This window comes from Lagenorhynchus albirostris, chromosome 16 (genome assembly GCF_949774975.1).
Source record: "Lagenorhynchus albirostris chromosome 16, mLagAlb1.1, whole genome shotgun sequence".
Classification (NCBI taxonomy): Eukaryota; Metazoa; Chordata; class Mammalia; order Artiodactyla; family Delphinidae; genus Lagenorhynchus; species Lagenorhynchus albirostris.
The window spans coordinates 78208612-78233734 of NC_083110.1; the positions used below are offsets into that span (position 1 = coordinate 78208612).

Below are 25123 nucleotides of genomic sequence, written 5' to 3' on the forward strand. Positions count from 1 at the left end.
GCGGTCTACCTGAAAAAGAATTCAAAATAATCATAGTAAAGATGATCCAAAATTGTGGAAATAGAATGGAGAAAATACAAGAAACGTTTAACAAGGACCTAGAAGAACTAAAGACCAAACAAACAGAGATGAACAACACAATAAATGAAATTAAAAATTCTCTAGAAGGGATCAATAGCAGAATAACTGAGGCAGAGGAACGGATAAGTGACCTGGAAGATAAAATAGTGGAAATAACTACTGCAGAGCAGAATAAAGAAAAAAGAATGAAAATAATTGAGGACAGTCTCAGAGACCTCTGGGACAACATTAAATGCACCAACATTCGAATTATAGGTGTCCCAGAAGAAGAAGAGAAAAAGAAAGGCTCTGAGAAAATATTTGAAGAGATTATAGTTGAAAACTTCCCTAATCTGGGAAAGGAAATAGTTAATCAAGTCCAGGAAGCACACAGAGTCCCATACAGGATAAAACCAAGGAGAAACATGCCAAGACACATATTCATCAAACTATCAAAAATTGAATATAAAGAAAAAAATATTAAAAGCACTAAGGGAAAAACAACAAATAACACACAAGGGAATCCCAATAAGGTTAACAGCTGATCTTTCAGCAGAAACTCTGCAAGCCTGAAGGGAGTGGCAGGACATATTTAAAGTGATGAAAGAGAAAAGCCTACAACCAAGGTTACTCTACCTAGCAAGGATCTCATTCAGATTTGATGGAGAAATTAAAATCTTTACAGACAAGCAAAAGCTAAGAGAATTCAGCACCACCAAACCAGCTTTACAACAAATGCTAAAGGAACTTCTCTAGGCAGGAAACACAAGAGAAGGAAAAGAACTACAATAATAAACCCAAAACAATTAAGAAAATGGTAATAGGAACATACATTTCGATAATTACCTTAATGTGAATGGATTAAATGCTCAAACCAAAAGACGTAGACTGGCTGAATGAATACAAAAACAAGACCCGTATATATGCTGTCCAAAAGAGATCCACTTCACACCTAGGGACACATACAGACTGAAAGTGAGGGGATGGAAAAAGATACTCCATGCAAATGGAAATCAAAAGAAAGGTGGAGTAGCAGTTCTCATATCAGACAAAATAGACTTTAAAATGAAGACGATTACAAGAGACAGAGAAGGACACTACATAATGATCAAGGGATCGATCCAAGAAGAAGATATAACAATTGTAAATATTTATGCACCCAACACAGGAGCACCTCAATACATAAGGCAACTGCTAACAGCTCTAAAAGAGGAAATTGACAATAACACAATCATAGTAGGGGACCTTAACACTCCACTTTCACCAATGGACAGATCATCCAAAATGAAAATAAATAAGGAAACACAAGCTTTAAATGATGCATTAAACAAGAGGGACTTAACTGATATTTATAGGACATTCCATCCAAAAACAACAGAATACATATTCTTCTCAAGTGCTCATGGAACATTCTCCAGGATAGATCATATCTTGGGTCACAAATCAAGCCTTGGTAAATTTAAGAAAATTGAAATCATATCAAGTATCTTTTAAGTATCTTTTGTGACCACAACGCTATGAGACTACATATCAATTACAGGAAAAAATCTGTAAGAAATACAAACACATGGAGGCTAAACAACACACTATTTAATAACCAAGAGATCACTGAAGAAATCAAAGAGGAAATTAAAAAAACACCTAGAAACAAATGAGAAAGAAAACACGATGACCCAAAACCCATGGGATGCCGCAAAAGCAGTTCTAAGAGGGAAGTTTATAGCTATACAAGCCTACCTTAAGAAATAAGAAACATCTCAAATAAACAAACTAACCTTACACCTAAAGCAATCAGAGAAAGAAGAACAAAAAAACCCCAAAGTTAGCAGAAGGAAAGAAATCATAAAGATCACATCAGAAATAAATGAAAAAGAAATGAAGGAAACTATAGCAAAGATCAATAAAACTAAAAGCTGGTTCTTCAAGAACATTAACAAAATTGATAAACCATTACCCAGACTTATCAAGAAAAAAAGGGAGAAGACTCAGATCAATAGAATTAGAAACGAAAAAGGAGAAGTTACAACTGACACTGCAGAAATACAAAGGATCATGAGAGATTACTACAAGAAACTATATGCCAATAAAATGGACAACCTGGAAGAAATGGACAAATTCTTAGAAATGCACAACCTTCTGAGACTGAACCAGGAAGTAATAGAAAATATGAACACACAAATCACAAGCACTGAAATTGAAACTGTGATTAAAAATCTTCAAACAAACAAAAGCCCAGGACCAGATGGCTTCACAGGCAAATTCTATCAAACATTTAGAGAAGAGCTAACACTTATCCTTCTCAAACTCTTCTAAAATATAACAGAGGGAGGAACACTACCAAACTCATTCTACAAGGCCACCATCACCCTGATACCAAAACCAGACAAAGATGTCACAGAAACAGAAAACTATAGGCCAATATCACTGATGAACATAGATGCACAAATACTAGCAAACAGAATCCAACAGCACATTAAAAGGATCATACACTATGTTCAAGTGGGGTTTATCCCAGGAATGCTAGGATTCTTCAATATACACAAATCAATCAACAGGATACACCATATTAACAAATCGAAGGAGAAAAATCATATGATCATCTCAACAGATGCAGGGAAAGCTTCCGACAAAATTCAACACCCATTTATGATATAACCCTCCAGAAAGTAGGCATAGAGGGAACTTTCCTCAACCTAATAAAGGCCATATATGACAAACCCACAATCAACGTTGTCCTCAGTGGTGAAAAACTGAAACCATTTCCACTAAGATCAGGAACAAGACAAGGTTGCCCACTCTTACCACTATTATTCAACACAGTTTTGGAAGTTTTAGCCACAGCAATCAGAGAAGAAAAAGAAATAAAAGGAATACAAATTGGAAAAGAAGAAGTAAAGCTGTCACTGTTTGCAGATGACAGGATACTATACATAGAGAATCCTAAAGATGCTACCAGAAAACTACTAGAGCTAATCAATGAATTTGGTGAAGTAGCAAGATACAAAATTAATGCACAGAAAGCTCTTGCATTCCTATCCACTAATAATGAAAATTCTGTAAGAGAAATTAAGGAAACACTACCATTTACCACTGCAACAAAAAGAATAAAATATCTAGGAATAAACCTACCTAAGGAGACAAAAGACCTGTATGCAGAAAATTATAAGACACTGATGAAATAAATTAAAGATGATACAAATAGATGGAGAGATATACCATGTTCTTGGATTGGAAGAATCAACATTGTGAAAATGACTCTACTACCCAAAACAATCTACAGATTCAGTGCAATCCCTATCAAACTACCACTAGCATTTTTCACAGAACTAGAACAAAAAATTTCACAATTTGTATGGAAACACAGAAGACCCCAAATAGCCAAAGCAATCTTGAGAAAGAAAAATGGAGCTGGAGGAATCAGGCTCCCAGACTTCAGACTATACAACAAAGCTACAGTAAACAAGAGAGTATCATAATGGCACAAAAACAGAAATATACATCAATGGAACAGGATAGAAAGCCCATAGATAAACCCATGCACATATGGTCACCTTATCTTTGATGAAGGAGGCAAGAATATACAGTGGACAAAAGACAGCCTCTTCAATAATTGGTGCTGGGTAAACTGGACAGCTACATGTAAAAGAATGAAATTAGAACACTCCCTAACACCATACACAAAAATAAACTCAAAATGGATTAAAGACCTAAATGTAAGGCCAGACACCATCAAACTCTTAGAGGAAAACATAGGCAGAACACTCTATGACATAAATCACAGCAAGATCCTTTTTGACCCACCTCCTAGAGAAATGGAAATAAAAACGAAAATAAACAAATGGGACCTAATGAAACTTAAAAGTTTTTGCACAGCAAAGGAAAACATAAACAAGACCAAAAGACAACCCTCAGAATGGGAGAAAATATTTGCAAATGAAGCAACTGACAAAGGATTAATCTCCAAAATTTACAAGCAGCTCATGCAGCTCAGTAACAGAACAACAAACAACCCAATCCAAAAATGGGCAGAAAACCTAAACAGACATTTCTCTAAAGAAGATATACAGTTTGCCAAGAAACACATGAAAGAATCCTCAACATCATTAATCACTAGAGAAATGCAGATCAAAACTACAGTGAGATATCATCTCACACCAGTCAGAATGGCCATCATCAAATAATCTAGAAACAATAAATGCTGGAGAGGGTGTGGAGAAAAGGGAACCCTCTTGCACTGTTGGTGGGAATGTAAATTGATACAGCCACTATGGAGAACAGTATGGAGGGTCCTTAAAAAACTAAAAATAGAACTACCATACGACCCAGCAATCCCACTACTGGGCATATACCCTGAGAAAAGCATAATTCAAAAAGAGTCATGTACCAAAATGTTCACTGCAGCTCTATTTACAAGAACCAGGACATGGAAGCAACCTAAATGTCCATCAACAGGTGAATGGATAAAGAAGATGTGGCACATATATACAATGGAATACTACTCAGCCATAAAAAGAAACTGAGTGATTTGTAGTGAGGTGACGGACCTAGAGACCGTCATACAGAGTGGAGTAAGTCAGAAAGAGAAAAACAAATACTGTATGCTAACACATATATATGGAATCTAAAAAAAAAAGGTCAGAAGAACCTAGGGGCAAGACGGGAATAAAGATGCAGACCTACTAGAGAATGGACTTGATGATACGGGGATGGGGAAGGGTAAGCTGGGACAAAGTGAGAGTGGCATGGACATATACACACTACCAAATGTAAAACCGATAGCTAGTGGGAAGCAGCTGCATTAGCACAGGGAGATCAGCTCTGCGCTTTGTGACCACCTAGAGGGGTGGGATAGGGAGGGTGGGAGGGAGGGAGACGCAAGAGGGAAGAGATATGGGGACATATGTATATGTATAACTGATTCACTTTGTTGTAAAGCAGAAACTGACACACCATTGTAAAGCAATTATACTCAAATAAAGATGTTAAAAAAAGAAAGAAAGAAAGAAATAGCATTCAGTAGGCAACTGGTAGAATCTGGAGCAATAACTGTTTGTCCAAAATACAGACCTTTAGTAGTCAAAGTCTATGCATGGAGTTAACAATTTTCTGCATGATGTAAAAATAAAAGGGGCAAAATTTAAGAAACAAAGAAGAAACAAACAAAAAAACCATATCCCAGAGCTCCCAAGGGAGCTTCTGTAGCATTGACATTTGTCACATGGGTGCTGCTTGGCCGCCAACATAGCACAGAGGGAATCTCCACTGGAGCCTGTCAGATTTTTCAAAGAAAACCAAGAAACTGACCAATAAAATCCTCTAGGCCAGTTGAGACCGAAAAGGTAGTCTTAGAAGGGCTGTGAAAACAACTCTGTGCTTAAATAAATCATCTCCCCAAATAATTTCCCTGCTGTGGAGGTTGGCTTTATATCATCTTCTATCTGCCACATGTTTTTCATAAGGAAGAAAATCATAAAAAAATAAAGAAACTCTTGTTCTCCACTTATGTTAAATCCACTTTATCCCACAGTGAAATCCACCAGCACATTGAGAGAAAAGAAGTGACTATTTCCTAACATTTTTAGATAGACGTCCTTTTTCTACTTTTCTCAGGTGTACCTGAACACGTGTGGCTAGCCTCTGCATCTTTTCAGGCCACAGATCTGTGAGTGAGGAATTTACTGCCGTTTTCCTTCAGTGTGACTAAATCTGCTTGCCAAGGAAACAGATGCTTTAATTTGCCGTTGTTGTTGCCATGGAAACAGCCCTTGAAGGGACAGGCAATGTCTGGACTCCAATTCAGACCTCTGGTTTTCATGCCAGTGATGCTGGGGCCAGATTCTGCTTTCCTATTCTACCCCCTGAGCATCTACTTCCACACAGGATGCTGGGACGCATTTGATTTTTAAAAAATTTATTTATTTTTGGCTGCGTTGGGTCATCGTTGCTGCGCGTGGGCCCTCTCCAGTCACGGCGAGTGGGGGCCACTCTTCCCTGCGGTGCGTGGGCCCCTCACTGTGGTGGCCTCTCTTGGCGTGAAGCACGGGCTCCAGGTGCGCGGGCTTCAGCAGCCGTGGCTCGTGGGCTCCAGAGCGCAGGCTCAGCAGCTGTGGCTCACAGGCTCAGCTGCTCCGCGGCATGTGGGATCCTCCCGGACCAGGGCTTGAACCCGCGTCCCCTGCACTGGCAGGCGGACTCCCAACCACTGCGCCACCAGGGAAGCCCAGATGCATTTGATTTTAAAAGGACAAGAAAATCAGAGTCTCAATGGAGTGATTTCAGAGTTAGGCTGAAACCTGCACTCCAGCAGCTGCTCAGGGATAGGCTCAGGCACACTTCTGCATCCTCATGGAGTCTGTCACAAATGTGGGTGCTCAACAAGGGGCTGTGGAATGAACCCCCAAGAGTGAGGTGCTAAGTTTGGGGAATACAGTGACTACCGACAGGCAAAGGCAGAGCAATGATTAGCGGTGCTCCCTCAAGAGTATCCTGCCTTTCCCCTCAGACCGCAGGGTAAACCAGGAGTTGATGGGGAAAAGTTCTTCTCTAGAAGAATTCCAGCTAACAAATGAAGGAACAATAGAATAAGAACATCACCCCCTTTGCTAGACCGAAACAGAGAACTGATCTAGGCATTCATTGTTCCTGGCCACTGACTCTGGCAGCTAAAGGTTGGTGCGGAGCTTTACAATGGAAGCATTAGAATGATCCCTGAACCCAGAGATCCATCCAACATCTCAAAACAGAGACAAGCAGAGGTCACAGAACTCCTGATGTGATGCAAGAAAAGGATGCAGCATCCCTCACAATGTAGTCCTGCCGAAAAAACCAGAACCTGAATCTGCTCAAGGCTGTAGCTCTAACTACTGGTTAACAGAAAACACAGGGGACAGAGGAATGGGTGAGATGACACCATGGGGATGAAGTCAGCAAAATCATGAATGTGGAAAATTCTACTGGACAAGCAACCTGGTTTCACTCACAAGGATTACAAGTTGTCAATTACAAGAATTAAAAAAAAAAAAGAACCAGGAACCTATATATTAAAAAAAGACTTAGATGTAGTAATGAAACCAAACCAAAGTGTTTCAAGCTCTCTGCAGGGTTAGTTTTATTTATTGTCTCATGTGATCAATGAAGAGTCATTATGTCACACAAACAGAAGCATCATGGTCTTTCTGTTGAGGACGTGACAACTAGAAAAAGGCAAGAGACTTGCCATAAATACACCAGCCTGTATAGCACCTGCACACAATCACCCCTGGCCACCCGGCAGGGAAGGGGACAGTGAAATGACAACCACAAAGCCAGCATCAGCTCTCCCCTAGGCCACCAGAGACCACCTGGAAATGGTCAGGACAGCCATTAGTATCCATCTGGGATGCGGTTCTGGAGAGGAACCCCGAGGACACAGCAGGGTTTTCATCAGCAAATCATACACCCACAGCACAAGAAGTGAAAGACGACAAGTGACGTAATTAAACATGGAGACCCACTTCCATATCAAATGCCCTTTTCAAGTCCTTCTAACTTCACAGAAGGTGCTCAAGGCTGCCACGTTCTCAAATTGGCACCCAGAGGGGCACCGTTTTGAAAAGGTTGATCTTAACTGATTTAGGCTCTTTAAAGTTAAGTCAGGTTGAAGAACAAAAACTCTAAAAATGGTGTTCTGACCTTTTCCAGTGTCTGTATAACTTCAAAGACTGCCGTGGGGAGGGAAGCGCAAGGGAATTTAGTTCTTATCCAGGGAACAAAATTTAGCCCAATTAGAAAGATCTTAAATGTTCAGGCCGAGAGATTGGAACTGAAACCGGAAGGAGTTTGGTCTAGTTACAAGATTGCTGATGTCCGCGTAGCTGGCGTCAAATCCATGAGTCTACAGTCATGCTTAGAGAATTTTCTCCCATCCTTTCCTGACTTCTTCAAGGTGTAGAGGTGACCCCTCTGGTACTGCCCGATTCCCTACAGTGAGGGATGAAGCTTATTAAGCTGCAGGAATTAGGCAACCTGAAGAAGTGTGTGACTCCCTGTAGGAAAGAACATTCCCACTGGCCATGCGTCAGCCAAGACCCCAAACTGGAAGGAGCTGGCCAGCTGTGTCCAACAGACCCTCTCGCCATGATGGAAACATTCCTATAGCCAAATGGGATTACAGAGCACTTGAACCATGGCTAGTGTGACCAAGGAACTAAAGTTTTAATCTTTTAAGATTAATTTAAATAGCTTCGTGAGGCCAATGGCTCTCTAATTAAAGCATGAATATAGCTCCTTGAGGAATACAGAATACAGGCCCTATCACTGGGGATGCTGCTTCAATAGAGAGAAGCGGAGCCAGGCATCTGTCTTTGGAATAAGCTCCCCAGGTGGTCCTCAAATGCCCCAGACTTGAAGGACAGTAAGAGTCTGTGCGTGATCCTGGTGGAGGGGCATACCCACTGCTTGGAGACAGATCGTAAGAAGGACACAGAACTGGGCTTGGGAGCGAGCCCAGAGGCCACAGGCTCGCCCCACCTGGCTCCCGCCTGGAAAATGCAGGACGCAGTGACACTGCCTGAGGCTGTGATGGCTATTCAGACACTCTCGAGGCCACGGCCAATGTCTCGCGAAGTTCCACCCACCGCAGGCTCATGCTCTCCAGCTCAGAGCCCCAGCCACTGCTGCAAACACCCATGGATCCCAAAGAAATGCCAGGTCCACATGGAACACTCCACAGGTCACCTCCAGAGTGGATTCTGTGAGGCCCAAACGTCCACCTTCCCCCAAGGCCCGGAGGACCATGGCCACCACGATCCACATCTTTGTGTCCCTGGCCCCTGCTCAAATGGCAAGTTCTTGGTCCTTTCCTAGGGTTCTCTCTTCTGATCACAGGGCGTCACTGTTCTTCCAGCATTTCATGTATAAGAATTATCCCTGACATCTTCCTTTCCATATTACACCATACATTCGACTGCCCATCCATTTCTGTCCATTCTCTGTCCAGAACATTCTCATCTATTCCCTTCTATGAGAGTCAGTGCCCTGCTTACAGGCCTTGCTTCCATGAGGCACCATGGTTCTTAGGAGAAAATACAAGGTCTTATCATGGAGCCCAAGGTCCCACATGGACTGGTTTCCACTCTTCTCTCCCCATCTCCCTCTTGCTCACCAGCACACGGACCTTCATTTCCAGAACACTTCAACGCTCCTTCCCCTGCTTTTGGGAACTTTCCGTATGCACATCCTTCTCTCTAGAACCCTCTACGCTCTGCCCTCCTTTACCTGGCTCACCCCTGTTCATGTAAAGCGTAAATGCTGCTTCATTGCATGGTTCCTTCCTGAACCAGGCTGGGCCTCCTGCTTGTCTTCTTTAGCTCTCAGCACCACTGTCATTCAGTATGGCCCTGTGATGACCTGTTTAGCACTGGGCTCCTTGACTGACCTCCAAGAGGACAAGGACTTTACCTTGTTGATGACTCTATCAGCAGTGCCAACTGTAGTGTCTGGTATGAAATAAATGTTTGTGCTAAAAACAGAGCTGCCGTATGATCCTGCAATCCCACTCCTGGGCATGTATCCGGACAAAACGATAACTCAAAACGATACATGCACCCCTATGTTCATAGCAGCACTATTTACAATAGTCAGGACGTGGAAACAATCTAAATGTCTATCAACAGATAAATGGATGAAGACGATGTGCTACATATATACAATGGGATACTACTCAGCCATAAAAAAGAATGAAATAATGCCATTTGCAGCAACATGGATACAACTAGAGATTAACATATAAGTGAAGTCAGAAAGAGAACAACAGATACCATATGATATCACTCATATGTGGAATCTAAAATATGACACCAATGAACTTATCTATGAAACCAAAACAGATTCACAGACATAGAGAACAAACTTGTGGTTGCCAAGGGGGAGGAGGTTGAGGGAGGGATTTATTGGGAGTTTGAGTTTAGCAGATGCAAACTATTATATACAGAATGGATAAACAACAAGGCGCTACTGTATAGCACAGGGAACTATATTCAATATCCTGTGATAAAACATAATGGAAAAGAATATGAAAAAGAATGCATATATATGTATAACTGAATAACTTTGCTGTACAATAGAGATTAACACCACACTGTAAATCAACTATACTTGAATAAAATAAATTCAAAAAAATGTTTGTGGATAAATGACTAAGTAAAAAGAGAAATGGCCTCATTGATTTATTGTTGATTAACATTAGGAATCATTTGAATTAATAAAGACCGATAAGATTTGTGAATGGCGGAAGGGAAGTTGAGAGAGAAAAACATAAGATGAGATAGTAAAGTTTCTATAGTACAGTTTTACCTTCAACAGTTTAGTCAATAATTAGAACCACCAGGCAAATTAAAGCTGGAGGCTCTGACAGGCAGGTGAGGCTTCCTCTGCACGAGTAGAAATGGAAAGAAATAGCACTCTGCACACAAACAAAGATTTTAAAATTCTAATTCCTGAGGATGTCAAGATTGTGAAGTTAAGACCATGACAACAACAGGAACCCAAAGGATTAGCACACGAATCCTTTCCAGCTCTTGTCAGAATTACATGTTCGACCAGCGTCAAGACTTATGGGTACAGATTAGTCATAACCTGATCTCTATTAATTTAGGACATTTAAAACAGGACACAGTTACAGTGAAGCCAAGGCTACAACTGGGTGAAATAACTAATATCACTGGGTCCACAAGAATACGTCACTGAATCATTCAAACCTGATCATCAGAAAGAACATGAGCTCTAACCTCTTGGCACTGACTGTACACAGACGTTTATTCCATTTCGCAGATGAGGAAACAGAGAAAATATAAGCATCTTGTTGCTGGAAGCAAAGCTGGGCTTCTGAACCTGGCTTCCTGACTCCCGCCGCAGCATTCTCTCCAGAAGCTTTCTCCTTGCATAGGTAGTTTCTCTCACCACCCCGGACAGACCTTTAACCTCCTGCTGACTCACTCCTGGTCTGATCCAGGCCATCCACGTCCCATCTTCACTCTTTGCTAAGGGCTCAGAGAGTGCCCACCACAGGCCAGGCCACAAGGAAGGGGATGGAGGGGGAAGTAAAGACCCTGCCCCCTGACCTTGAGGACATCTCTAGCTGGTGGGAGAGGTGATGAAAATCCAATAGTGGAGGCGAGAACGGTGGCAGGCAGCTTTCAAACGTCGTGCTTGAAACAGCGCAGGGGGCAGGGTTCTGCATGTGGCCTGACCGGGGTCATGCACAGCAGAATGGTGGCCTCTCCAGTCCAGGACCCACTTCAGGAACCTGCGCACACCCAGGTGGCAGCCACCTTTCAGCAGCCGCATGGCCTCAGGAGCTCACATTGAATTTTCATGTCTCATTCGCAAGAACTACTAGTCAATTTCCTTCTGCACGTAACAATATTTATTTTTTTGTTAACCCAAGAATAGGACTTTACATTTATCCCCATTAAATCTCATCTTGTTAGTTTTGGCCCATGGATCCAAACTGCTGAAATCTCCATGATCCAGATTCTGCCACGCAGAGCACAGTTATCCCCCCCAGCTTTGCGTTGCCAAGAAATGTGATCAGCACACCTTTTACGTCTTCATAGCGATGGGCTGACAAAACTGTGGGCCAGGATGAGGTCCTGTACACCGTCCTACAGCCACTGACAGCAGTCTCAGTCCAGCTGTCCAACACGATTTGGTTCAACCTGAACAACGGATTACTATCCTCTAGGTAGTTATTCAGACAACTGCTAATCCACCCAGTCCCACCTCTGCACTGGCTGCATTTCTCTACCCTACATCATGATATTCTGAGATACCGTCCAACAAATGCCTTCTCAAATATTTATGCCCATGTTTGACAAATTTAAAATGCTCCTTTCTGCAACTGTTCTGGAGTGAATATTAATTAGAGTGGCCCCCTAAGAGATGTCTGGAATTATTCCAGGCAGAAGAAAAGTCAATGCCAAAGTTCTTCTAGCTCAGAGACGCCCCAAATATAAATCAAGTGGGCCGTGGACTTCCCCCGGCAATTGCCTTCAACCAGTGATGGACAGGGCTTGAAAACAGAAAGCTCGGTGGGAATGATCTACCGCCATCAGTTTTAATTACCCTAAACCGGAAAAACGGATGTCTAAGCTGGCCAGCCTGTCCAATAAAGCATTTTGATCAAAGATGCAGTTGCACAGAGAACCTGTTTAAGGAATGGCCTGGGTATCCATGGGGATCCAGGAGAGTTATGGAACTTGTAAAGCTGGTTCCCGCAGTTCCATAGGCAGACAGCAACATCATGAAAAATGCTTCTCCAGGGAAGCTTTGAGTTTCTTTAAACATTCAATTATGGCTCTACAAACAGATTTTAAGTGAACAGCATCTGATCTCTGCACAAATTAGAGATGCTAGAAGGCAAATAAAATAGATTCCCTGAAACAACCATGTAATACAAATTCAGCCCTGTTTCATGAAGAATTGGTTTACACACGAAGAGTTTTGGAGTGGGGTTACTTAGGTGACTCTCTTTTTGCATTTGCTTTACATGATGATTTTTATGATTGAAAGCACTGAAGACACCTTTATATTGGTTATGATTTTAAAGCAGGTTTTTAATTAAAATAGACTTCTGGATATAGTCCATGGGTAGAGCTTTTTAGCCCTTGGAAAGTTGCTGGGGGCCTTCCTAACATCCACCACTTAAAAAAATTTTTTTATTGAAGTATAGTTGCTATACAATCTTGTACTAGTTTCAGGTGTACAGCAAAGTAAGTCAGTTACACATATACCTATATCCTCTCTCTTCAAGATTCTCTTTTTTTTTTTTGCAGTACACGGGCCTCTCACTGTTGTGGCCTCTCCCGTTGCGGAGCACAGGCTCCGGATGCGCAGGCCCAGCGGCCATGGCTCACGGGCCCAGCTGTTCCGCGGCATGTGAGATCTTCCCAGACTGGGGCATGAACCCGTGTCCCCTGCATCAGCAGGCAGACTCTCAACCACTGCGCCACCCGGGAAGCCCCTCGTTTCTTTTTTATGAATAGTAAATACTTCAACATTCTTCATTACAACCATTTTCAAGTTTTTAGGGCGGCTTTTTTTCCTTCAAAATAAAAAGTTTTCCTAATTTTAACAGCAATATTGTCTTGTTGTAAAACATTAATAAAGAAAGTAAATGTCCAAGTCTTTCGAGCATACATGTACGTGAGTATAATTTTAAGATAAAAACTGAATGCCATGTAAACTACTATCCAATGTGCCGTTCACACCGGTCATATTATCAATGCTATTTACAATAATAAAAGTCTCCATCATCATCTTTCGATGTACTACTGTGTAGTATTATTTCATAGCTGAGTCATAACTTATTTAATCGATCTCCTATTGACCTATTTTAGGTAAAACTTTCTGCAATGAACATCCTTGAACACAGGGTTGATTCCCCCCGTAGACTCTGAAGCAGGGTACCGACCAGGTTACCTTCAGACTGGTCGGGCTCTCTGTTCTGTTGGTTGTTAAATATTTACATTTATCCTGCTTCCTCGTCCACTTATCTTTGGGTTCTTATAGCTTCATTTGGATAACTTCTCCAATTGGATCTACTGGGCCAAAGGCTATGCAAATTAAAAATTCTACTTTAATTTTTAATTTTGGATGGGTTGATTACCTTTTGTGCCTGACAAACAACCAGTAGCATACAAGCATTTCATTCTACCTATAAAGTTGTAGAATTTTTTGGTATTCATCATTTCAAAAGTGAAGTGCTTATGGAACAGACATGTCACCGTCTTCAAAAATTTGTTATACTGAAGTAACTGGTGGAAATGGATTGGAAGTGGATTATTAAAATAGTCATATTACCATGCTCTAATTTTGTTTGTTCGTTTGTTTGTTTGCGGTACGCGGGCCTCTCACTGCTGTGGCCTCTCCCGTTGCGGAGCACAGGCTCTGGACGCGCAGGCTCAGCGCCCATGGCTCACGGGCCCAGCCGCTCCGCGGCATGTGGGATCTTCCCGGACCGGGGCACGAACCCGCGTCCCCTGCATCGGCAGGCGGACTCTCAACCACTGCGCCACCAAGGAAGCCCACCATGCTCTAATTTTGAAAATGTCATTTTTAACAGAATGAAATTTCCACAATAAGTATAAGTAGGATAATTAAAATAAAGCTATAAAATGTTATAGGAACACATTAAACCGTCTCCACATACTTTTCTAAAACATGCTTTGCCAGTGAAGTTGGGAAAAGAAATAAACCAAGAAGAGACGGTTTTAAGTTTACAACTTTTCTAATTTTGAGATTATTTTGTGAAAGGCCCAGAACCGGAAGTGAGCAAATTAAGGTACCTTTGAAGATGATCTTTTATACAAATTGGCCACTTCCTAGTAGTCAGCTTGCACCATACCACCCGCCTTAATGGAAGGGAAATCATTTTCAAAGGGAACCACGAATAAGACTATTAACTCACTTTACAGACTCAGAGAACCAGAGGGGCTCGAAGAAATGCATTTCTATACGGAAAACGACATCATTATAAAGCTAAGTGAAGAAGTAGGATATCATATTCCACACAGACTACAATATCAACTAGGGAGACCAAAGAAGCAAAGCCTTTTCTACAAGGAAAAGAAAATCCATATGCACATTCACCAAAATGCCAACCAACGCTGTGTTTGGTGGCAGGGGTACTTTATTTGGGGGTGGGGACTCTTGATTTTTTTCCCTACAGTTTTCAATTTTTTTTGCATTGGACACATATTCCTTGTAGAGTGAAAACAAATAACTTAAGGTTTTTATTAAGTCAATTTCCATTCTTCTCCCTGCAGCCCTACTATCATGTAAAGGTCCAGGATCAGTCTCACTCGTGCCATTTACCACATTCCTCCAACAGGCTAACAATAAGAACGGTCGCAATAAAGACACTTCCCAAATCCAGCTGCCAATCCTAAAACCCCATCGAGGAAATGTGTCACCACCAGAAGCCTGATTTTCTTTTGCTCTTTCAAGGAACACCAAGTTTCGTCCACTGAGATATTTTCAAAACCACGTACAAACAGCAGTGTACGAAAATGTAAATGTCCTATGATATTCTTACATGAAAAAAAAGAGCATGAAAATATATACTTTGCTAAGAGAGGCATATCAAGAGCAATATTCAGGTTTCCGTTCAGCCCCCTGATTATCCAAGATGTATTCCTGAACCTCTAGTTTAAGATCACCAAGTCACAAGAAAAGCTAAAAACACATTATTTACTGCTCATAAAAGCTTTTAATCCATCTAATGGGGAGGGAGAAACATGCAAGAAATGCTGAGGCAGGCTGCAGACCCCCAAGAAGCAGGCCATGCTATGTTACATATACTCATTTAAAATATATATTTAATGTATATTCATATGCATTTTAAAACCTATTTTTTAATAATTGCTCTTGGCCATGGTGTCAGATACTGAAGGTTAGAATTGGCCATTCACGATCCCGTTCATCTGATTTGCTCAGGACCCTCAAACAAAAGTAAGTATAAGTAAGTGATCTGACTCGTTTACATAGAGATGCTGAGTCAGATTTTTGTGACTCAATATCTCTGGCAGAACTCATTTCAGTGAAACCGTCTTATCTACACTGTCATTTCAGCAAAAACCCAGCATTTCACTGATGGGTGAGAAACAGGGACCAGTAATTCTGGAAGACAGAAACTCCAATTTTGAATCAAGCATGACTTGGGAACTTATATCTTTAAATACAGATTGCTTATTAGGAGAGCTCGATTCTTTGCTGGTACTAATCAATTAGAATAGTTCCTTTAGATCTGAGGAACCCATGGGGAGAGCCGCAGTATAAAGGATGACAAGAATATGAGTTATTTTTACTTGTGCCTTGAACCAGGCACAGTTTTCTCCTGGGAAGGCATACAAAATATGTAATAACATCCATGTGCTACAGGAAAAACTATATAAGACCATTTTCTGAAAATATATATAATTTTTCAAAAAAAAAAGGGCCAAATTTTTAAGTAAGAAGATAAAATAAATACTTCATACCATTGGAGACAAGGTCTGAAAGATAAAATAAACTCTTGGTATTTCCCAAGGAAAAAAGAGCTTCTACCCATTTGAAACTGTTTCTCCTTATACAACCCAGGAACTGCCAAAAGTCAACTAATTATGGAACACTGTTATTGGAACAGAACAGAGGATGCTTAAATTCTATCCTTGAAACATCAGGCTCTGAAAAAAAAAGAACTATGAGAAAAACCTGCTGAGCTAGAAAGTTCCCTTTTAGAGTGACAAAATACCATTATTTTTCCATTGGATCATTTTTTGAAGTTAATTCCAGCCTCACATCCAAATTCGGATTACGAATCTACACATTCAGTTCTGTGTCTCTAAATGCCAACATCAATGACACAGCACTCTCCAGTCCCCACGTTGTAACTTTCTCCTATGGTGTCATAAACAGGAATTAACTCGACTTACTTGTTTCTTTCCAGATTTACAATCAGTTCTTCGCTTTCCAGCTGTATTCGAAAATTCAAGACTCCTGGATGATTCTGAAAGAGAAATAAGAGAAGTCAGTTGAAGATCATTCCCCTTCCACGTGCCAGCAACTCAGTATGCTCTGTAGGCACAGTCAGAGGAGGGGGAAATACACACTCCTCCCGGGACCATTCGGAGATCCTGAGTGGAGGAGATCAAAACAAGCAGGACGAGAGTCTGGAAGACGCATCGCCCTCCCAGATGGTACTGACACACCTGCATTCCTGGCCTCTGCACTCCTTTCCTCGGGCCACGTGTACCCTTGGGATCCTTCTTGACTCAACTTCCATCTCCCATAATCGACTCCTTCCTTGGTTTCCCTGTTTCTAGAGAAGGCACTTTCATTTCCCCAACTGCTCATGTCAGAAATTTGAAGTCCTTCTCCCTCAACAACTCCATCTGATCCATGAAGAGGTCCTATTGAGTCGCCCTCCAAGACACAGCCCCTGTTGTCCGGGTCTGACATCTCTCCACCTTGCTCTGGATCAAGCCACAGTCATCTCTCATGGGGATGCTGCAAAACCCTTCTACCCCGGTCCCTCCACATCGACCTGTGCTTTCCTCCCATTCATCCCCCAATGGCAATGGGAGGATATTTTTAAAAACTCAACCTCATCCACCTACCCCTGGTCATGGCAAGCCTGCACCGATGTTCCGTTGCACTGATGATAATATGCCAACTCTTTTTAAAAAATATTTATTGAAGTATAGTTGAAGTACAATATTATATGTTACAGGTGTACAGTACAGTGATTCACAATTTTTAAAGGTTATACTCCATTTGTAGTTATTATAAAATATTGGCTATATTCCCTATGTTGTACAATATATCCTCATAGCTTATTTTATACCTGATAGTTTGTACCTCTTAATCCCCTATCCCTATGTTGCCCCTCCCCACCTCCCTCTCCCCACTGGTAACCACTAGTTTGTTCTCTGTATCTGTGAGTCTGCTCTCTTTTTTGTTATATTCACTATTTTGTTGTATTTTTTAGATTCCACAAATAAGTGATATCATACAGTATTTGTCTTTCTCTGTCTGACTTATTTCACTTGGCACTATGCCCTTCAAAGCCAACCCTGTTGCTGCAAATAACAAAATTTTCATTCTTTTTTATGGCTGAGTAGTATTCCATTGTGTGTATACACACACACACACACACCCCCATACGTACATATGTGCGTGTGTGTGTATATATATATGTATATATATACAGACATATATATACACACATATATACATATCTCACATCTTCTTTTGCCATTCATCTATTGATGGATACTTAGGTTGCTTCCATATCTTGGCTTTGTAAATAATGCTGCTATGCTATGCTATGAACACTGGGGTGCATCTCTCTTTTTGAATTCATGTTTTTGTTTTTTCCGGATATATAACAAGGAATGGAATTGCTGGATCACAGGGTAGTTCTATTTTTAGCGTTTTTTGAGAAAACGCCATACTGTTCTCCGCAGTGAACATGCCAACTCTTCAATGTGGGCTGTAGCTCCTGTATGGCCTGACCTTCATGCCCCTCCACACCCACCTGCGTTGCTCTCCTCGCTCACCCAGCTCTAAGCCACACTGACCTCACCCGCTCCTCAAACACACCAAGCTCCTTCATAGCTCCGAGTCTTCGCACAGGCTGTTCCCTCTGCCTGGAATGCTTTCTCCCAACTCTGCTACTCGGTATCAGCTTAAATGTCAATGATGCAAAGAAGCCTTACCTCACTCCCCAGTCTAATGACATCCACCTCTCCCCAGCTAGTATTTCTCCTAGTCTCCCGCCCTTTTCCTCCTTGTAAGGAAGAACTCCCTTCCTGTTCATTAAAATTCAGTGTGTTGACTTGTGGGTCCACTTGTTTATTATACCCACGAAGGTGCCAGACAAATAACAGAAGCTCAATTAATATTTGGTGAAGGAGAGAATCAATCAATGAATAGGGCAAACAACTCTACCAACCTCTTCTCCCTCTTGTTAGGCAGACGCCATCTTCCTCCTCTCCTCTGGGCCCCAGGAAACCCTAGTCTGTGTGTGCCCAGCTGTCAGTGGGGGGCAGGAACCTATATTCTTTGTTCTGCCCCAGAAATCCCAACAAGGTTCTTGCCCTGCCCTGGGAATGCAGCCATGTGGCAGTGTCCCTAAACCCACACCCCTACCCCAGCTTCTCTCCCACTTAACGGGGTGGTGGAACACGCCACACTCTCTCTTGCTGAGCCCAAGTCAATGATTCAGAGTCCTTACCCCAGTCAAAATTGATGTACCATCCTAAAGTTATTCTACGAAGCTCTTCGTTTGCTTCCCCTTTCCCTGGGCATCCTCAGTGATTCTGGGGGTAGACAGTCAATTCCAACTCCCCCCAACGCCACCACCAGCTAGCATGTTCAAATGGAGGTTTCACATGTCCACGGGGCATTTCTCTCCAAAAGAACTTAAAATTTTTAATGTTTATTTTAAAAAAATGAATGCTGTGTTTTCATTCTGATGATGTGGAAAGAGAGTTCAGCCAGCGTGACCACACCCGCCCTGACCCAGCTCACCATGGCTGCTGTGCTGGTCGGGGCCGGGCAGGGCAGCCTGACTATCTAGGCTGATGTGAGAAGGGCAGAGGAGGGTTTAATTCACAAATGATGCAGCCAAGCTAAACAAGGGCCAAATGCCATCACAGCCCAGTGCGGAAATAAAGGTTCCTTAGCAGCTTATAAAGAGCACAGTGGAGGAGAGACGGGTCAGGACGAAACTGGCAGCACAAACTCCAGATCACCTGCACCTCCCGGGTAGCCTTGCCCTGGTGCTGCAAGTGGCGTGTCAGTCTTGTGCAAACATCATCATCCGCATTAAATCAGTGCTGCTGACTTCAGTGTATTGGTTTTGTTTGCCTTTGCTTTGTAAGATTGTTTGGTCTTATGCTTGAATAAGAGATAGAAGAATACGTTTATACGTAGTTCTCTAACATTCCATATTTGAAAGACACTATTATAACTCCAGAGCTCAAGGGACTTTTTTCACAACGCAGCATTTCAGCCCTACTATGAATTAACAAACCACACGCTACTATGTTTTAAGAGAAAATGGATTGCAAGCTCCAACAGCCAACCTTAAAATAATGAGTTAAGAGGAAACAAACTTGAAACAAAACCTGCAACAACATGAGTTGTTGGGTCACATGAGTTTTGGGAAAATGTCACAAGTTGCATTAACTAATGCCATATAACTGGGACAGAGTCACAGAGCGCGAAACACTACTCGCTTTATTTTTAGGTAGGCCATTGGAATGGCTCTCTGTAGTTTCCTATGTCTAATACATATGGCTATTGAAATTTAAATTAATTAAAATAAAGATTAAAAATCAGTTCATCAGTCTCACTGGACACATTTCAAGGCTCTAAAAGCAGCACGTAGTTAGTAGTTACCTCTGCTAGGCAGCCCAGACGTGGAACATTTCCATCTTCACAGCAAGTTCACAGAAATTTCCATCTTCATTGGACATGCCTGAGTCAGTAATAAAGACCTAAAACCTGCATCATCCAATGGCTGCCCAAGAACTAGACTATTTTTAATATTGGTGCCTTTGGGGGATAGAATTAAGTACAAACCCAGGATGGATTTTTTTTTAATGTCCTTTAAGAGAGCTCTTCTCAATTTTAATTGATGGGTGATATTATTATTATTTTTTGCGGTACATGGGCCTCTCACTGCTGTGGCCTCTCCCGTTGCAGAGCACAGGCTCTGGACTCGCAGGCTCAGCGCCCATGGCTCACGGGCCCAGCCGCTCCGCGGCATGTGGGATCTTCCCGGACCGGGGCACGAACCCGCGTCCCCTGCATCGGCAGGCGGACTCTCAACCACTGCGCCACCAGGGAAGCCCCCAGGGTCTGCAATTTGTACTCATTAATTATATCTTAGAAAAACAAGATTATTAATTATGCTTACAATAAAATATTAGAACAAAAATACATCTCAATGTTCTGTCAAGATGTGTCCAAAGAGCGTATGTATGAATATGTCTGTTTATTTGTATGTGTTTTATGTATATGTGTGAAAAGTTACTTTAATTACAAATTGTGTTAGCCTAAGATATGGACACACACATCACTATTTACTTTTGGTTTTTTCTTACACATCACTATTTTAAAGATAAATCCTGGCAATGATATTTGTGAATAAAAATAAAATATTTGCAGCACCCTTTTTCCCCCATGAAAAGTTCAGTTAAGGTTGAACATGAACATTGGTACTAATTCTACATAAAGTCCCTACGGGAGCTGTTAGAACGTTCTAATGTTAACATATTCAAATGAATACATTTTCCCCCAGGGTGGTAGAAAGAGCTTTACCTGTATATTTTACTTGAGATCTGAATGGTATAGGAGAAACCAATGGAGAAGAACAGAGAGCTATTTTAACTCAAAACCACTCATTGCATTAGATTTCTTAGTTTAAAAGCATGTATTCATTCCATTTTCTTTTGATTTTTAGACATTGGAGATGACGAACTAGTGTTGGTTAAATACAGCCTTCCTTTTTAAAAATGAGACATTGATTGCCCTAATGAAACCGTGTCCTTTACTGAATGCTTAAAGAACTGCATTTGCTGAATAAATCAATTAAATGCTTATCAGTAGGCTAGAAATGTTTTGACGGTCATTATAATTCTATTTTTCTAATTGGCAAAAGTATATCCAAAAGAGTATATAAAATGTATAAGTACAATTTAAAAAACAACAATAAAATAATCATCAGGGTACCTACCACCCAGCTGAAAAGTCAAAATATTACCAGAATCTTAGAAACCTCCCGTATTCATTTGCTAAGGCTGCAATAAGAAAATATCTCAGACTGGGTAGCTTCACTATCAGAAATTTATTTCCTCACAGTTCTGGAAGTTAGAAGTCCATGATCAGGGCAGGTTTAGTTTCTCCTGAGGCCTCACTCCTTGTAAGCTCCTCATGGAAGTGAGTTTGGGCAGGCTCCCCCAAATGGTTTGCCCAGAGGGGTCTGCAAAGTAAGGCTCTGGCCAGAGACCGCTGCCCATCACTCGGACCCTCAGCTGCTCTGTGCTCTTTCTGAGGTTTCCCACAATGTACTTGCCCAGCATATCCCACTTAACTGGAAATATAAACACATTTTTAAAAAGTGATCTTTGGATTAGCTACAGTTTTTTCTTTTCTTCTCAGTACTATCCATTGGGCTGCCTTTATTTATTATTTATTTATTTATTTCTTCTTAATAACATTTTTAGTCACAATAACCTCTTAAGTGATATCCTATGACAATGTAAATGATTTTCTCTGCTGTCTGTTACTTACGAGCAATATTATCACAACAATAAAGGAATCTTAAAAGTGATCTTATTTCACATTTTACTCCAAAATGTTGGGCTGTCATTCTTTAATCTGTGTAAAGGGGAGCTCACCCAAAGTTGAATTTAAATGATTTCACCCATGATGGGTGTAAAATATCCCAAGTCAATAAATGTAACTTTCCAGGGATGCTTATGATTTTTTTTTTTTCCTCTGATGGATGGAATGATACACAATATCGTCTCTCTGGTGTTTCTCTGTCCTTAAAGGATAGCCATTTTTCAATGACTTAGAAAAATCTGAACCTGACCAGGAAGTTGAAATAAGGTGGCAGTGAGCCTGCAGAAGGAAGGGGACTGCATGAAAAAATCAGATGCGGGGCCAATAGCCAAGTCCACTCCCATCACCACTTCTAGGTTATCCTTTCAAAGACAATGGTCAGTTCTGAGCCAAAGTCATTAGTCTCAACCACCGATACTAGAAACTCAGAGGGACCTAATTTTTCAAGCAGAACAACAATATTAAATAAAATATTGCCTTCAAGGGACTCCGAAATAACTGGATCCCTCTCCAGCACTAAATAAATGCTTCAGGCTGCTGCCCTGGCACTCACGGGGCACGAGAGAGTCACTTATTGCTATGAATATTTAGAGGCAATCTCGATTACCACTTTAATATCAGTGCAGCAGTTCCACAGCCGGGAAGATATGGGCCCTGTGGAACTGAGAGAGGACAAAATTGAATTAGCTGGAGAATAACACAGTAAGGAACGAGGGCACTGCAGCACCATAATGGGCGTCTCTGGCTTGAGGCCTTTTAGTTGTTACGCAAATGACAATAATGTTTATTCATGAGTCATTGATATTTTTCTCTGATGGAAAATTTACATCAGCAAACCACTTGTTAAAATGTGCAGCCTGGCACACGTTATCTTAAGGTAAAAAGCGCTTTTGAAAGATGTGGAATGTAGTTTGAAGCTGTTTGTGTGTTACGGTGTTAGGTTCTCTTTCGCATGGATTCTTCTTACCGTATTTCTCTGCATGATGGGTTTACCGATTTTAGGCCAGTTCTCCCTTCCCACCAAAAAAAGGCACGACCTCACCACCTTTGTCATGTGTGATGCTCTGAATTCAAGCTCTTTATGCTGTTGCTCCTGGTGGGATTACTAATGCTTAGATTTGCAACTAACATTTTAGATTTTCATTTTTGATTACTGTAGCTATAGCCAGATCATCTTAAAGCCTCATTCATTCACTGAAATATTGCCATTCTGCCCCACGCATCTGTACGCTCTAGGATTACAGTTCCCCATGCTGTGTCCATCTGAGGACAACGGCAGATTCTGAGCAGACAACGGTCATCTGTCCCCTCCCAGAGCTCACTGTTGGGTTGTAAGAGGAGACCAACAACATGACTTAAAAGAAAGCAATCTAGAAGCACGACAGTGCAGGTTTCTCAAACTTAACCCATCTAAATTTCAACTCTTATGTTACTGCCCCTCCCCAATCCAATGCAAAGGGGAACTTGGGGAAAATTCACAGCAGCTCCCCCAGAACTCCCCAGCTTAGTTAACAATGCACCTTCTTAAACCCCTTCAGCAATGACCCACTGTTCTTAGAATAACTGCTGTCTTCACACCACCAACAGTCTGGCCTCTCTCACCCCTAAGCTCCCGGCACACCGCTGAACTGGTCAGGCTGCACCTGGCTTCTGGGCCTCTGCACCAGCTGAGCCTTTGCTGGAAGGCCCTCCTGGGCTCTCGAGGCGCCTCACCTCCCGGTCTCAGCCTGGACGTCACCCCCCGCAGGGAAGCCCCCCATCCCAGTGGGCTCTTTGCCCCACACACCACTTCTCTCTCTTTCTAGCCATCTCATTTGTGATCGTGTATTGGTGTGTTTATTTTACTTGTTAATTGTCTATCTCCCCTTTTCAGAAACAGAAACTTTGTAGGAAGAGGGAATTTTTCTGCTTTGTTCCACATCCTATTCCCAACGCCCAGAATGGGGCCACCTAGAAACATCTGTGGGATGACAGAAGACAGGCGCGGCGGTAGCGGGAGATGGCGGAAGGGATACTGATGCAGGGGGCAGCGGAGGCATAAGTGCCACCTCAGGAGGTATGAAGGGCCGTCTGGGCTCTCCTCCCGGGTCCCTGCTGACCCAAAGTCCATCCATCTGAGCCCCGCCTCACTCTCAGAGGCTGACGGCCCACAGATGCAAGCAGCTGCACAGAGGATCCCTTGGTAGTGAGCGAGGAACTGGGCCATCGAAGGTGCCTTGGGTTCTGTTCCTCTGTGGAGAGGAAGAGGGGCTTGCTGGGAGCTGGACCACCTATACTTGGGGCGGCCGAGAAGGCCAGTGAGTGCGAGCTCCCAGCCTGGCTCCTGGCCCCTCCGAGGACGCCCACTCGTCCCGCTTGGTTTCTTTGGACCTCAGTGATGGAGAGCCCAGACCAGAGCAGAGGGGCAGAGAGCGCGCTGTAAGAGGACGAGGGGATGAATCAGCGGAAATCAAGGTCAAACACGAGGTGGTGGCTCTGGGGGCTGCAGAGCCAGAAATCAGAGCCATGCTGGGAAGGGGGTGAGAAAATCAGGGTAGGAGGGGCTTGAGGACGTCCTATTCTGCCACTTAATGGTTCTTAACTGCCCTGGGCCTGGGGGCTGAACGCTGGACACTGTGTGGTGACGTGGTGACCTAGGAGCTGAAACGTGTGGTGAGACTGTGCTGCTGAAATGGGCCCCTGACATCAGATCCCAGCAGGCTGTGTACTGGTCCTCAGACCTCTGCTGCCCTCCCATCCGCTCTGCCTTCAGACATCTCGATTAGCAGGAAGGAGAGACAAAGTCGAGCTCCACCTGGCCGCCTGCTCAGGGCTCAGGAACCTCAGGACGCCCAGGGCAGGAGGCCAGTGGCTAGGATGGACTTCCCCGTCGGCCATTCTCCCCATCACTCAGAAGACCGTCCACAGCCCTAGTGCCACGGGCCCATCATCCCGCCCACACGAGGTACCGGCCCCTCCTGCATGTTCAGTATCAGTGAGGCGGCACCACCGACAACAGGGCTTGTGATAAGCAACGCTGTCGCGAGAAGACAGCCTGAGCGGAGTGCCAGGGCCCAGGGTCACGTCAGCATCTTCAAGCTACCTCCTCCAACAGCTACGGAGGTCACTGAGCCCCGGTGTGATGGCTAGGGACATCTTAAGTTGGATATTTAGGAAGCAGATAGGTAACAATCCCTCCTCCTTTGAATGC

The 25123-nt window shown here is 42.6% G+C and overlaps 1 protein-coding gene across 1 annotated transcript in view; it reads right to left on the minus strand.

Moving 5' to 3' along the window:
* ADAM12 (ADAM metallopeptidase domain 12) overlaps window positions 1–25123 on the minus strand; it is a 389351-nt gene that overhangs the window by 259191 nt on the left and 105037 nt on the right. The window contains exon 3 of the mRNA XM_060125655.1: window positions 16512–16585. Within this exon, the coding sequence (XP_059981638.1) occupies window positions 16512–16585 (74 nt within the window). The remainder of the gene's footprint in view (window positions 1–16511; window positions 16586–25123) is intronic.